Below are 16,439 nucleotides of genomic sequence, written 5' to 3'. Positions count from 1 at the left end.
GGGCACTTGGAGAAGAGCAGGAGCCAAGAGTGCTGACAGGGGACCCCAGAAGAGGAGGTTAGGGCTGTTCTGTGCAAAACGATTGCACAGAGCAGGTAAGTATACAATGTTTCTTATTTAAAAAAAAAAGCTTTACAATCAATTAAATTAGACACTTAATCAGTATTTCACAACTGTTATTGTAATAGTTCCATCAATGAAAGGACATTAGTAAGAATCCGAATCTCCACTGTTCAGTTGTTATAATAGTGCAACTCTTTAAGCAATATTAAACCCCAAATCAAAAACCTGTAATATCATGCGGCTCACCAATCATTCAATTCTTTTTTTTAGCCTTTTTCCCTCTGTTTTCACCTGGTGATCTGGCAAGTAACACACCTCCTGTATTAGAGTGCCACCACTCTGGGTGAATCAGCACAGGGGACACATTTGGACAGCAGCATTGTCAGTCTGGAGGGAGGAGAGTGTTGGATGTACTAGCAGATTTAAATACACAGAACAATTTTAATCCAAGCTCCAGCTAACACTTTATAAGTTGTTTTTCTTTTGGGGTAAAGATTTTCCTTAAATAAATAAAATCTGGTCATTGTACGCACCCCTGTCAGTGTTAAATGGTTTGTCTCATCCCTATAACTAATAGGAATAGAGTTGAAAGAACTATGGCCCACTGTTGCTGACAGTAGGTGAAATAATGCCCCAAGGTCCAGATAAAAGCAAGCAAAGGGCCACATTCGGCCCTGGGCTTCAGTTTGGAGACCACTGCCTTAGACCAAGCTGCCCAGGGTGCTGAGACTGCTGTGTTTTAATGAGCCCATATTTCCTGTGGAGGGGAGGGACCTTCCTAAGAATATGGGGCTTTAATTGTTTTTACTATCCAAGATGAGATGACTCTAGGACGGGGGTCGGCAACCTGTCGATTGAGATCTACCTGTTGATCCCGGGCAAGTGACGGGTAGATCGCATCCATTCCTTGCCACCCCCGACACCTGGACAGGAGCAACGGCAGGATTTACTGGAACTGATCCCCTTTTCCTCCTGCAGCTGCTGAAAGCTGCTTTCCCTCCTCTCCCATCTGCTGTCTGCGGCTGCAAGAGGAAAGGGGATGGGTTCTAGTAAATGCTGCCCGACCGCTCCACCTGTCCAGATTACTCTTCCTTCTGCTGCCTGGTACCCACTGTGTGCTACACTGTCCCCCTTGCAGTACTGCTGGAGAGTAGGGGGAAGGGACAGTAAATGTAATTTATTGTCCCCTTCCTTTTCTGAATGAACACAGCGAGTAATTGGGGCCGTTCACTCGCTGTGCTCACTCATAACTGAAGCATAATAAACATTGTTTATAAAGTTTCAGTTTGTAAATGAACAGGAAGCTCTGTAGAGAGCTATTCCCATTCATTCATTCTGTGCAGCTGAGGCTGCAGAGATAGAGATTGAGGAATGTGTCCTCAATCTCCTTCTTCTCAAAAGTGAGGCATCAGAGGTCTGTTTAGACCCCTGATAGTTTACCAACTTCCCCCAAAAGGGCTGCTAAATTTTTTTAGAAAGTAATAAAAAATAAATTGTAAAAAATAATGAAAAAAAATTGTAAAAATATTAACAAAATAAAATAAAAATAACAAACTACGGACTCCATCCACTGCTCTGCTGACATCGTCCTCTGCCCTACTTACAAGGTCTACTGCTCTACTGACTGACACCGTCCACTGCCCTACTGACACATACACTGCTTTACTGACACCGTCCACTGCCCTACTGACACTGTCCACTACTCATAAAACAGTACCCACATCTCATGGGATAGTAAGGTGGAGTAATCTACTGATGCGTTACGAGGATTTTTCCTCTTCCTCAAAACACGTCAACCGATTACTCCACCTTACTATCCCATGAGCTATGGGTACTGTTTTATGACCTTTTAGAGGAATGATGTGATGTTATTCCAGATACCAAAAGTGATTACTCCACTTACTTCTGCTTTTTGTTAAAACTTTTTACCAAGGATGATGCACTAGGCCACGTGCCTTTTTCTTTCTTTACTTGCTTTAGCACCTTGGACTCCCCCCTAGTTGGCTTAAGCAGCGGGGCGTGCAGAATCCATCCATTAGCACATAATGGAAGTACAACATTTTTACCTAGGCACTCTGCACAGCGCAGGAGAGATTTTTCTGTTGATGTTGGCCTGTCCACTCCTCTACTGACACCATCCACTGTCCTACTGATACTGTCCACACAGCGTTCACTGCCCTACACTGTTCATTACTTTACTGACTAACACTACTGTCCACTTTTAAGGTAAGCTACGTTAACAGTTTATTTTTACAGTGAAATTTGTGTTATCATATTTTTCCTTACTATTTAGTTAGGCCTTGCTAGTTAGTTTCTTAAAAAAAAAAAAAAAAAAAAAAGGAAAGAGGCACTGAACCCTGTTGTTCTTTGATCTCATTTATGTTGTTCAGGTAGATCTCCAGTTCTCCACCTATCCAAAGGTTGCTTACCCCTGGTATAGGGGGAGTGGGAAAGCCCCTCCTGGGACCCTAGAAAGTACAAACCAAGCATCTGATTTCAGAAATGGCTCAGTCAGAGACAAATAAGTTTGAAGGAGAATATTTAGGTTTAGTCTGTACCAATCAGGATTCCTTGTACCTGGTGATGCAGGTGGAATGCCTGGAAGGACAGACTCCCAGTTGAAGTAAAATTTTTAAGGGGGGGGCGTGGTCTAGACATGGCGGAGTAGAGACGTGTGTTGCCTGAGCTCTGGCCATCTCTTCAGCTTTTCAGCGACTTAATGCAGTATTGTGCCCTGGTATGAGCTCAGCCAAAAAGAGAAGAGCGAAGAATTACCTTAAAGTGTCCCCCCAAGCGGAGATCCAGTGCTACTTCCACGGTACATAATCTGCGACATCCCGGGCGCACTCTCCTCTGCCTCGAGGAGACTCACCGGTGGGGCATGCAGCTAGTCCGGAATGACATCCAACAATTATCGGACAGAGTCTCAGCAGGGGAATCTACAGTTGCCTCCCTGGAAGGCCACATCCTGCAGCTGGAACAGGCCCAGACCTCTCAGGCTTCCCATGTTACTGCCCCACAACTGAATCTCGCAGTGCTTGAGGATAGAAGCTGCCGCAATAACCTACGGTTCTGGGGTCTCCCGGGGGGCCTCGGCAGGAGTCATTGCAACCCACGGTTGTGGCTATTTGCCAGCAACTAGCCACCGCAATACCTCACCAGGACTTAGAATTTGATCGCGTCCATAGGACACTAGGCCCCCGCTCACTGGATCCCAACACACTGAGAGATGTTGTCTGCCGCCTACACCGACACACCCATAACGGCCTCATCCTCCGTAAAGCCTGTGAGGTAGGAGAAATGGACTTTGACGGCGCGCCTGTAAAAATACTCCCGGATCTATCAAGGGCTACCCTGCTGCTCGGTCCTCTGTTAGACAGGATCAGACAGCTGGGATGTACGTATAGATGGGGTTTCCCCATCTCATTACCTTTGCAAAAAGACTCAGGGTTTTTTACACTCCACCACCCGTATGGCCTGCCGGACCTGTTTGCCTTCCTTGGCATTAACGCGTTCCCGGTCCCTAACTCGCTCCAGCCCCTGCTGCGCTCCCTACTAGACGATCTACTGCTTTTGGCTGCTGCTTCTGGAACCCATCCTTGAACAACAAGGGAGAGCCGCAGTTCTCGTGGCTTGTGCCACTCCTCTCAGCCTGGTGATCGTGATAATTAACCCGCTCTGCTGAACATTCATGGCTGATACAGCGGATTTACGACATCTCTAACAGCTTTACTTAGGCTATTTACTATGGGATGCTCCTGCCTGACCCACGTATGTTATGTTGCTTGAGCTTAGGAAGGGCTTTGCTCCTTAATTTTTTTTTAATGGTTTTGCAGTCCTGCCTGTTTGACTGGTTCTGTTCCCACTATCTAGTGGGAACCTCTGCTACCTATGAAGAACACACTACGGGCTCACAACAACGTATAGGAGGGCTTTGTTCCTTAATGTTTTATTGTTCCGGCAATACTAATGTCTTTCTCTTTAACCTCATTACATTTGGGTTATATCTTGTATTTCCAGGACCTGATTTACTGCATGTCGGACTGCCTGTTATGTTCAACTTAATGTTCCTGGTCTATGTTGTCTGTCTTTCCCACTTATTTTTATGTTGCCTACGTTCCGCTCACTATCTAGCCATCTGCTGCACACCACTGTTGGGTTGTATGTATGTAAGGTTAATGCTGATGGCAGGAGTGGGATGGGTGTTTCCAAGTAGTGAGACATCTGCCTTGTAACCATGGATGGTATCTCACGGTTTTCCTGGCGATAGGCCTCCTTCCCAGGGACCTCCTGTACATTGCGCTCCTCCCTCCTCTCCCCCTGTATTTGTGTGCTCTGTGAGTTGAGGGCTCTCCGGGGCGGTGGCGGCGGGGGACGTGGGGTGGGTGTGGTGGATGGTGGCTGCGGTGGGGCTCCGGGGGATGGCGCTGCCTGGGAGGAACAGTGCGGGGCTTGCTGTGGGTCCTAGGGCATGATGTCTGCCTGAGCCTCTAGCAGCCCACCCGTGCAATCTTTGGTTACTGAGTCATGGATGACAGTGGCATGGGATAATTTAACCATATGGAAGTGCTTCTCTGATTCCTCCCTCCCACCCCAGGCCATAGGGGTATCATGAGGGCTGCCCCGTACACATGGACGCTCTGGCCCGCCCACTTCGGCCCTGAAAGGGCAGATGTAGGTCGATGTGAACTTAGCCCCTTTTGCATCGCTTAAGGTAATAAAACTCCTTATATTAGCAACATGTTAATGTCCTTTTCTTGTTTGCCTTCTAAACAGGATTTCCTGTTACTGCTCTACATTTTCTTGCTTTTATTGTAGCTGAAGAGCTCTGGCACAGGGCTCTGCTCTTTAGCTGGTTGCAATCACTTCCCCACTTAGGCCCGCACTCACCCGAACCAGTGTGTTCTAAAGTGAATGCGTTTACTTGTTTTCTTGTACTTTTAGTGTCTTAAATCTCAAATACTACCTGCTAGGCTCTCTTTCTTTTTTTCTTTTTTTTTTTTTTTTTGTGGTTGGCTTCTCCCTTCCCCAGGTGTGATGGATACGGTGTGAATCACCTCTCTAAATGCCAAGGGGCTCAATATCCCTGAGAAGCGGAGAATGCTTCTTAATGATCTGAAACGCTCTCGCACAGATGTGACGTTTGTGCAAGAAACTCATTTTAAGGTGGGCGGACTTCCTTTCCTTCAGAATCAGTTCTTTCCTTGTGCCCACCATGCCTCCAATCAGGTGGCAAAGTCTAAAGGTGTCTCCATTCTGATTTCTAGTAGAATACCGTGGTCTCTCTTGGACAGATGCTCTGACACAGGTGGCCGCTATCTCTTTCTCAAAGGACACATTGGCAGCATTAAGGTTACGTTAGCTACTATATACACTCCAAATCTTCATCAAGACTATTTCCTTTGTAATGTCCTCTCAAAGCTAGTGGAGTTTGCGGAAGGTATACTGATCCTCGGTGGGGACTTTAATGTACCACTTGAGCTGGAAGTGGACACTTCCTCGGGCACTTCCTCTGTTCCTCCTGGCTCCGGGAGGCGTATCCTGCATGAACTGCAGTTGGTCGATGCGTGGCACATTCTTCATCCTGGGGAGCGGGACTATACCTTCTTTTCTACGCCTCACTAACTTTATTCCTGTATAGACCTCTTCCTTGTGCCGCATCAACTTTTCTCTTTGGTCCTGGACATTTCCATAGGTCATATAACTTGGTTGGACCATGCCCCGATCATGTTGTGTCTTGCCTTAAACAATTCAGCCTCCTCACCAAAATGGCGCTGCCGCCTAAACGAAAGCCTCCTGCAGACTCCAGAGGTCCTCACCAATGTATCCAAAGAACTCGTAGTGTACTTTCAGACAAATGATACCCCAGAGAGTGATCTTGGTATAGTCTGGGAAACCCACAAAGCTGTCATCAGAGGTATCCTGATGAAACATGGCTCTCGTATTAAAAAAGCATGGGAAAAGCAAATGATCAAGTTGCTTTCTGAAATTCAATCCCTCGAACTGCAACATAAGAAAACGCCCACTCCCTCTTTGAGGGCTGACCTTACGCATCTCCGTAGACAGGTTTCAGACTTTCTTCGTTATAAAGTCAAAGCAGCTATGCAAATCGGCGGGAAACTGTCCTACGAAGCAGGGGATAAATGTGGTAAGTACCTCGCTAGGGCCCTCGGGGACCAAGTGCAGCTTCATACATACCCCATATATGGAAAACTGAAGGACAAAAAATCTTTTTGCCTAAGCAAATTGCGCGTGAGTTTGGGAACTTTTAATCCTCCCTGTATAACATCTCCTCCCCTTCCTCGCCTCCACCTGCTATTGAGGAATATCACTCCTCAGTCCATCTTTCCTGCCTTCCCTCCCCAGTCCCCACCCTTGTTGTTTGCCCTATCACTGGAACCCTTTCTGAATAAAGTGCGGTTGAATGATGACATCTCCGGAATTCAGCTGGGAAATCATAATTTTAAGGTTTCCGCTTACGCAGATGACTTGCTCTTCTCCCTGTCCAATCCACATATCTACCTTATCTTATGGCGGAATTTGATGAGTATGGCGCCTTATCAAATTAAAGATATACTTACCGAATCTGAAGCCATCAGGGTGGCTTTACCCCCCCCCCCTTTGCTATGGAATCTACAACATAATTTTAATTTCAAATGGGCATCCACTGCACTAAATTATTTAGGCACCTATATACCCCCAAAATTAGCAGATGTCTTCGCCCTGAATTTCCCACCTTTATTCAGCAAAGTCCGTATCTTACTGGAGAAGTAGCACCAAGGACTCCATTCATGGTGCGGTTGCTGCAACATATTCAAGATGTGTATTTTACCTACGTTTCTGTATCTCTTTTAGACTTTAGACCACATTGGCGGCATTAAGGTTATGTTAGCTACTATATACACTCCAAATCTTCATCAAGACTCTTTCCTTTGTAATGTCCTCCTTTTAGACTTTATCCATCTATATTCCCTCGGCCTTCTTCCGTCAAACTCATACTCTTTTCACCAAGTTTATTTGGGCACATAAACAACCCAGACTAAGTAGACGGCTCCTGGCAGTACCCAAATGTCGCTGCAGCATAGGGGTGCTGTATGCGTTCAAATATTACCAAGCCGCCCACCTAGGAAGGGTGATTGATTGGTGTAGACACGAAAAATTCAAGCTTTGGATGACCATTGAACAGCTGTACAGCCCTGTCCCCTTGCGTAGAGCACTGTGGTGTTATGCTGCTCTACCAGCTTGCCTTAAATCTCATCCTTGTATTGGCCCCACACTCCGCATCTTCTTTTCGGTATGTCGGAATCCGGAGCTTTCCTCCAGCCACTTGCTGCTGTAACCCATCCTAGGGAACCCTGGCTTCCCCCCGGGAATAGAACAGGGTCCGTTCCGAGTACTTATCGAGAGAGGCTGTTTTCAAGCCTCTCATTTCTTGGGCTCCAACAGTTGGCCCTCAGCCTCCGCTCTGATGCAGTTGGAAGGGCAATTTTGGGTTAAACCTCTGGCAAGCACTGCAGTTGTACTATCTTCGAACCTTGGGTCCCCCTGCGAATTTCCGACGTAGTCTGACAGTATTTGTATCATATTGCGAGGATAGTGATCCTCTTCCTAGATCCCTATCTAAGATGTATGCGCTATTGATCTCAACCCCTAAAGATTTTGTTATGCCTAGTCTTAACACCTGGGAAAGATCTCGATAGAACCTTTACGTCAGCTCAAAGCCAGGCCATTGTATACCTGGCTTTGAAATCTTCCATCTGCACCCATATTTAAGAAAATAACTACAAGCTTTTAACGCGTTGGTGTCGTACTCCATCAGTTCTTAATAAATATTCACCGGAAATATCTGGCCGCTGCTGGAGATGCCAGGGGGAGTGAAGGACTTTGCTCCATATTTTTTGGAACTATCTGAAAATTAGGCCATATTGGCTAGAGGTGCAAAAGTTCACCCAACAGTTTACCGACTTCCCTATCCCAGCGGATCCTGCCCTCTTCTTACTCCACTGCTCACACATTCCTCTAAGAACCTACAAGAAATCTGTTCTACGTCACATGATTAATGCCGCCAAGGCTTGTGTCGCCCTGTGCTGGAGAGACCCTAGTTCCCCCCCCCCTATAGCCATGTGGCTTCACAGAATCAGGGACGTTAATGCTCTAGAAGATCTGGTTCTCACGGCCCAAAACAAAAGAGAACAATACACTAAAGCATGGGCGTATTGGAACATGTTTGTGTACTCAGATGAGGGTAAGGCACTTTTTGCTGCCTCTATTGGAGACTGAGGTCCATCTGCCCCTAAAGGCATTCCTAACCCTTATTTTCCTTGTCTTTATACTTTCTCTTATGAATATCATATTATCCATATAGGCGAACCCTCTTACAATGTCCTGCTTTTAGTATGGGATTTTTATTTGGGAACCGCTAGAGACCAATTTAACTTGTTCCTGTATGTACCTCAAATTACAGTGGGGACGGTAAGTATTCAGACCCCCTTAAATTTTTCACTCTTTGTTATATTGCAGCCATTTGCTAAAATCATTTAAGTTCATTTTTTTTCCTCATTAATGTACACACAGCACCCCATATTGACAGAAAAACACAGAATTGTTAACATTTTTGCAGATTTAATAAAAAAGAAAAACTGAAATATCACATGGTCCTAAGTATTCTGACCCTTTGCTCAGTATTTAGTAGAAGCACCCTTTTGATCTAATACAGCCATGAGTCTGTTTGGGAAAGATGCAACAAGTTTTTCACACCTGGATTTGGGGATCCTCTGCCATTCCTCCTTGCAGATCCTCTCCAGTTCTGTCAGGTTGGATGGTAAACGTTGGTGGACAGCCATTTTTAGGTCTCTCCAAAGATGCTTAATTGGGTTTAAGTCAGGGCTCTGGCTGGGCCATTCAAGAACAGTCATGGAGTTGTTGTGAAGCCACTTATTTTAGTTGTGTGCTTAGGGTCATTGTCTTGTTGGAAGGTAAACCTTCAGCCCAGTCTGAGGTCCTGAGCACTCTGGAGAAGGTTTTCGTCCAGGATATCCCTGTACTTGGCCACATTCATCTTTCCCTTGATTGCAACCAGTCGTCCTGTCCCTGCAGCTGAAAAACACCCCCACAGCATGATGCTGCCACCACCATGCTTCACTGTTGGGACTGTATTGGACAGGTGATGAGCAGTGCCTGGTTTTCTCCACACATACCGCTTAGAATTAAGGCCAAAAAGTTCTATCTTGGTCTCATCAGACCAAAGAATCTTATTTCTCACCATCTTGGAGTCCTTCAGGTGTTTTTTTAGCAAACTCCATGCGGGCTTTCATGTGTCTTGCACTGAGGAGAGGCTTCCGTCGGGCCACTCTGCCATAAAGCCCCGACTGGTGGAGGGCTGCAGTGATGGTTGACTTTCTACAACTTTCTCCCATCTCCTGACTGCATCTCTGGAGCTCAGCCACAATGATCTTTGGGTTCTTCTTTACCTCTCTCACCAAGGCTCTTCTCCCCTGATAGCTCAGTTTGGCCGGACGGCCAGCTTTAGGAAGGGTTCTGGTCATCCCAAACGTCTTCCATTTAAGGATTATGGAGGCCACTGTGCTCTTAGGAACCTTAAGTGCAGCAGAAATGTTTTTGTAACCTTGGCCAGATCTGTGCTTTGCCACATTTCTGTCTCTGAGCTCTTCAGGCAGTTCCTTTTGACCTCATGATTCTCATTTGCTCTGACATGCAATGTGAGCTGTAAGGTCTTATGTAGACAGGTGTGTGGCTTTCCTAATCAAGTCCAATCAGTATAATCAAACAGCTTGACTCAAATGAATGTGTAGAACCATCTCAAGGATGATCAGAACAAATGGACAGCACCTGAGTTAAATATGAGTATCACAGCAAAGGGTCTGAATACTTAGGACCATGTGATATTTCAGTATTTCTTTTTTAATAAATCTGCAAAAATGTCAACAATTCTGTGTTTTTCTGTCAATATGGGGTGCTGTGTGTACATTAATGAGGAATAAAAATGAACTTACATGATTTTAGCAAATGGCTGCAATATAACAAAGAGTGAAAAATTTAAGGGTGTCTGAATACTTTCCGTCCACACTGTATGTCTTTACATTGTTGTGGATTGTATTTACTTGATGAGGGACATGGATTCCACTCTCTACTGTTCTGCTCTGACGGACGTTTGTCTTTTCTATTAGATGGCCCTAATACAACACTATCTGGAATTAAAGGTGCAGTATGGTTCCTTACAGGAAAAGCTAATATCCAAAACTCATCTTGCTAAAAATATTGCTGTTGGATAAACCATCTTCAGAGTGAGGAGAGAGCTCTCTGAATCTGGAAAGAAAGGCGTACTCAACCTTTTAAAAATTATTGGCAGATTCCACTTCGGAAAATCCAATGGATAGAAGGACAAATCTTGATTGCTGCTTTTAGAAATCGATTCACTAGGGGCTCTCTTAACCACAATTTATCTGTAAGGGCCAACAATGCAAATACATGCACTTTCAGTGTTATAGCTCAATCCAGCATCCAGCTCTGCCTGAAGATAACTAAGCACATTGGCCACTGAAGAAGACTGAAAGAAAAAATGATGCTGGGAAGCAAAGGCTTCAAATTTCTGTGGACTTCGTAGAAACTTTTCTGGCTGTTAGGAAGGTGGATATCTAAGACTGGATGAAAGAACCAATACTGTGATGATTGATAAAAGGGTATAAAATTTAAAAGAGACTACGGTTTCACTGGAGGTCCATGGAGCAGTGAGGAGCTGATGAAATGGTGGAGCATAGGAGGCGCCAATAATTCTGCTGCACCGAGAGATCCCAATCCGGACCAAGGAACCGCTCATCGCCTCTCTCTGGGGGGGTTTGGTAAATGAAAATCCTTTTGTGTTGTATGTCATATCTTCCAGTTATGTTAGCTGGTCAGCTGCACTGGGTTCAGTTCACATCCAATGAGGGTTCACTCCTTCTACATCTTCGTAGTTTAGCACTGGTGAAACTTTTGTTGTAATTCCAGAAATTACTATTTCTTTGCAGATGCTGGAACTTTTGTTTATACAAAGAGGACCTTGGAGGAGGGTTCTGGAATTGAAGGTGAAACCCTTGCGTATTACCCTTAGAAGCCAGGAATCAAAAATTCTGTCTGCCCAGATTTCACCAAAATGGGCCAACCTTGCCCCCACCAAGAGTCTCTTGGCGGGCAGATCATTAGAAGATTTTCCTGTTGCTTTAGAGGGCTGAGAACCTTTAGACTTAGACTGGTCCCCGAAGAAATTGCAGCCAGCATGCCACAGAAAACGGTAGTACTCTTTGCCTGGGCAATAGAAGTGTGAACCTTTGAACTGTTTGACTGCTCGCACAAAAGAACTGAAAATGCTGCTTCCATTCTTAGGGGAGCAGATTTCGCTCCAGTCACCTGGCATATAGTGTCCCCAAAATTTTGCCAAAGAGAGTTCCCCCTGAAAATGGTATAGAACACCATGCTTGCTTATATAAACTTTGCCAAAAGCTTTATACCTTGCAGACTTGAGCCCACTGAATCTTCCTCTGGGTGTGAGCTAAGAACCGACTCGACTTTAGAACCAAACCCTCGTCATATACCGCAAAACGCTTGCAACTACAAACTAGGCAGTACTCGTTTTGGCTGCTGGCTCAAGAACTGTTTATTTGAACACAGTTACATAGAGATACACTCAGGGGACAAGCCCCCCTCCTTTGCATAATGAAACAGGGCGGGGTAGACTTTACCTCCACCAGTAGCATGACACAGGTGTAGTCAACTTCTCATCAGTAGACTGTCTTTGGGGCTGCTGGAGGAATTCCCCCCTCCCCTCTCACAGCTAATCACATAGACATACATCCCATAATACTTTGCTCACAAGGCAGACACAAACAATAGAACAATGGAATACAGCCACACCCCAAACGACCCAACAGAAAGCACACCAGACTATGTATGAGACAATATACAATATATATATATATACACAACATTCCAGTGTGGTTATACAGTGAGTCCGATTAGTACAGATCAGACTGGGGTTCTCGGTCACCCTGTGCCTCTAATTGACAGGGTAGCTTAGACATAGGAGGTGCATGGGGGCCTGAAACAATGGTTTCCCAACCTCTCCAAGGGATTCTGGTTTCCACGGGCCCTCCGCCCAAGGTGACTCCTGTCACACACATGAACTTTAATGGCATCCCAGTCTTAGTCCGTAGGGTTCATGGATGAGCACTTTTGGGGTGGAGGAACTTGACTGGCCTGAACAGAGTCCTGACCTCAACCCGAGAGAACACCTTTGGGATAAATTAGAGCGGGGACTGCGAGCCAGGTCTTCTCGTCCACATCAATGCCTCACGTCACAAATGCGCTTCTGGATGAATGGTCAAACATTCCCATAGACACACTCCTAAACCTTGTGGACAGCTTTTCCTGAAGAGTTGAAGCTGTTATAGCTGCAAAGGGTGGGCCAACTCAATATTTAACCCTACAGACTAAGACTGAAATGCCATTAAAGTTCTTGTGCGTGTAAAGGCAGGCCTCCCAATACTCTTGGTAATATAGTGTATATATAATGTAATACCCCACATAAAATGGGTGGCATTGCATTATATATCTCAGTTTTGGTAATGTAATATCTCAAAACGTGTTGGAACCTGAGCAATGTGTTATTTTAATGGGATTTGTTCAATAAAATTTGTATGATTTTTATAATCTGTGTTCTGATGTGTGCCTTAAAAGCCTCATTCCAAACCGATTTTGTTAAATGCTTCTAACTGGGGACATTACATGGTTTATCGGGGGGACTCAAAATACTCAATGCTATTATATCTTTATCGTGTCCTCCACTACTTTCTAAATGTAGGACTTGATACCCTTATTTACTGTCTGCCCTTTCTGAGACGCTTCTATAAAGCAAGTCTCGCAAAACTATAGACTCTGCTCCACAAGCCCAACAGGCATTGTCCATCTGCTCTTTGGGGGCAAACTGGCTACAGCTAAAGGCTGAACTCCCCTGGTGATGTCAGGAAGAAGGACTAAAAGAAGCTGACAAAGAATGAAGCCATATGAAGCCGTTTTGATTTAGCCTTAGAATGGGAGGCGTGTGGAGACGGTCAACGATCATCACTGGAGCAAGAAATATCTCTTGTGGCTTTTGTGGGTAAAGAGGGATTGACGGAGGGCAGCAGAATACAGAATATAGCAGCAGTTCCAGGGAATGGAAGAGAGAGCTGCAGCAATGGATAAAAATAATACGATCTGATTAATACCACAGCCATGCAGAAAGGAGAGAGAAACTGAGGAGCAGACTTGTCAACAGCAATCAGCAGAAACCAGTCAGCAGCAGTATAATACTAGGGCCAGGAAACAGCACTCTGGCTTTTAAAAGAGCACCCTTGCACTGTCCAGTAAGACGGCTTACCCCTACCTAGTCAATCCGTTCTGGCGCTCTGGACGGGCTTGATGGCATCATAACCCTGCGCTGCTTCCCGTGGAATAAAGCTGAACTTCAGACAGGTTTGAGTTAGGCTGAATTCACACCTGAGCATTGTGTGAATGCATATTTTTGCACTAAACATGTAGTGCAGCCCATTAATTTAAATGACCTGTCCTACGCGTGACAAACACATTGATCTTTTCACAATTTTGACGTGCACAAAAAAGTGCACTGCTTGGGTGCGGGGTGTACTTGGGGTCATGAAAACGCTTAGATGTGAATGGAGCCTTAGGTTTGCATTCACTTTGCTCTCCTTCTTTTCTTGTTATTATAATGTTACAAATCAGATCCCTTAAAGTGGAGGTCCGCCCACCGCTTCAAAAATTACAAGCCAGCAGCTGCACATACTGCAGCTGCTGCCTTTTAATAATGGGACACTTACCTGTCCTGGAGTCCAGCGATGTCGGCACCTGCAGCTGATGTTTCCATCAGCTGTCGGGTGCTGCCGCTGCCATTGCGGTTAAGGGAACCCGGCAGTGTAGCCTTACGGCTTCACGCCGGGAACCCTATTGCGCATGCGCAAGACTCCACTTCTCTCTCCTATTGGCCCGGCGGTGGGGGAAAGAGGAGGGAGCCGAGCGGTGACGTCAAGGGCCACAGCGCAGGCTCCCGGAAGTGGGGACAGGATACCTGTGAAAGACAGGTATCCTCTCCCCCCTCCCCCCAAAAGGTGCCAAATGTGGCACCGGAGTGGGAGAGGAATCAGATGAGCGCAACTTCCACTTTTGGGTGGAACTCCGCTTTAAACTCTATATGTTTCAGTTTACATTCATTTCTTCCTGTCAGTCTAACCCAAATGTAGAAATGTAGAACTGAACATTATTGTCTTACTTTATATTAGCTAATGGTATTACATTTATGTGGATTTTCTTTTTCAGGTTTCACCCCTGTAGTATCATCAAGTCCATCTTGGAATAAATACAAAAACGGAAGATTTTCTGCTGGAAATCAAAGTACATTGCTGAACTCAAACATATTAACGACAGATAAAGGTAAAACAGCTTTTATGTGTTCATAGTCTAATCTTACCCAGGCCTCTTTATTGGGTATTTACTGAGTAACTGAACATTGGTTCCTGATATGTAATCAAATGTGTTTTTTTTTGTGAACCTGCTCACCTGCTTCTTAGTAGAGTCTTGTTTGGTTTCATATTGTCCCAATATCACTGTAAAGCACCAGAATTCTTAATCCCAGCACATAGCACATAAAACAAATATAAACCCCTTCTCAGGCATGCATTAAATGAAATCTTTGCAGGATGCATGGTCCTCTTCCTGATGCTGAACTTCCAGTGCTGTGATGGAAAAATAGTTACTTTGCATGTAACAGGATCTGAATGTGCAAGAGAATCCAGTAATAAAGCAGACTCTCCCCCTTTCACAGAACATTTTACATGCAGTGTGATTTTATTTCTTTTGCTAAACCTGAGCTTTAATGTGTTTTTTTTTTTTTTGCTTTGGCTATAGGGGTGAGGGGTTAGTACCTTGTCATATTTTTTTGCTGTCTGTGCCTCCACTAGAGATAGTCACTCTTTCTACTTGTCCTGGTGAGCTCTGTCTTGGTGACCAAAAAGTGATGAGAATCAAAAATTAGAAGTTGTCAGCGCAACAGTTATAAAGGGAACATTTTCCAATGAGAACATTTTGTTTTAGTTCTAAGCTCCCCTAGCAACCAGAAGTCACAGTGGCTTGCTAGGGGTCTTACTCAGAGGAAGAGACTACTACCATTCGTTATGTTATCCAAGCCGGGCTGTTGATCAGGGATCCAGTTTTGCATTACAGGAGGGGAAAGCATATAACTTAAGCCCTCCTACCAGATGTCAATTACACTCACAGGGTAAATGGCACACTTTGCCATAGGTCAAGGACAGAAACCACATATTATACATGAACATTTCCTATGCCTTGCTAATTCGTGGTTCCAGGCACGCCCATGAGCTGCAGTTGAGGGCTGGTAACATTAGCCAAGCCACCCAGGAGGGATGTGTCTTGAACCCTACAGACCAACTCTCTATCAGAGTCCTTCATCACTCAACCACCATGAATCCTGCCTTGAGCTGACTATGTTCCCCCAGTCCAACCTCGATTTTGTACTTTAAGTTGTGCTGCGGCCTAACATGGATGGCTTACATTACACTGTGAGACACAAAAACAAGTGGAAGAGCACGTTAAATAATTCCAAATAATGGTGGTTACAGGCAAAATCATGGGAAGGTTTATGATAAATATCACACCAAGTCTGTCCCAGCTGCTATAGTCTGCTTCCTGATCTGGTATTGGTAGCATGGACAGGACATGTGACTGAGATCTTCTCTCTCTCCGCTTCCTCCTCCCAGGATCTTTTCCAATGACCCAATGAGCCAGGGAGTGACATACATAACTAAAGATAATCACCTGCAGAACCACACAATCAGAATGCAGCAATTTATCACAAAGTGCAACAATTAGTCTCATATCTATATAAAGTGCAAATATCAACATAAATATAAATACGTCAATCCTAAAGTGCAGTATAATATCACAATAAAAATAAAATATATACAGTATGTCACAAAAGTGAGTACACCCCACACATTTTTGTAAATATTTTATTCTATCTTTTCATGTGACAACACTGAATAAATTACACTTTGCTACAATGTAAAGTAGTGAGTGTACAACTTGTATAACAATGTAAATTTGCTGTCCCCTCAAAATAACTCAACACACAGCCATTAATATCTAAACCGCTGGCAACAAAAGTGAGTACACCCCTAAGTGAAATCGTACAAATTGGGCCCAAAGTGTCAATATTTTGTGTGGCCACCATTATTTTCCAGCACTGCTTTAACCCTCTTGGACATGGAGTTCACCAGAGCTTCACAGGTTTCCACTGGAGTCCTCTTCCA

At 44.8% G+C, this 16,439-nt stretch overlaps 1 protein-coding gene across 1 annotated transcript in view; it reads left to right on the top strand.

Moving 5' to 3' along the window:
- Positions 1–16,439, top strand: part of AKNAD1 (AKNA domain containing 1) — a 211,139-nt gene that overhangs the window by 160,007 nt on the left and 34,693 nt on the right. The window contains exon 14 of the mRNA XM_073592935.1: positions 14,431–14,544. Within this exon, the coding sequence (XP_073449036.1) occupies positions 14,431–14,544 (114 nt within the window). The remainder of the gene's footprint in view (positions 1–14,430; positions 14,545–16,439) is intronic.

Source organism: Aquarana catesbeiana, linkage group LG07, assembly GCF_042186555.1.
Source record: "Aquarana catesbeiana isolate 2022-GZ linkage group LG07, ASM4218655v1, whole genome shotgun sequence".
NCBI classification, from domain to species: Eukaryota; Metazoa; Chordata; class Amphibia; order Anura; family Ranidae; genus Aquarana; species Aquarana catesbeiana.
This window is presented reverse-complemented; position numbering and strand designations above follow the sequence as displayed.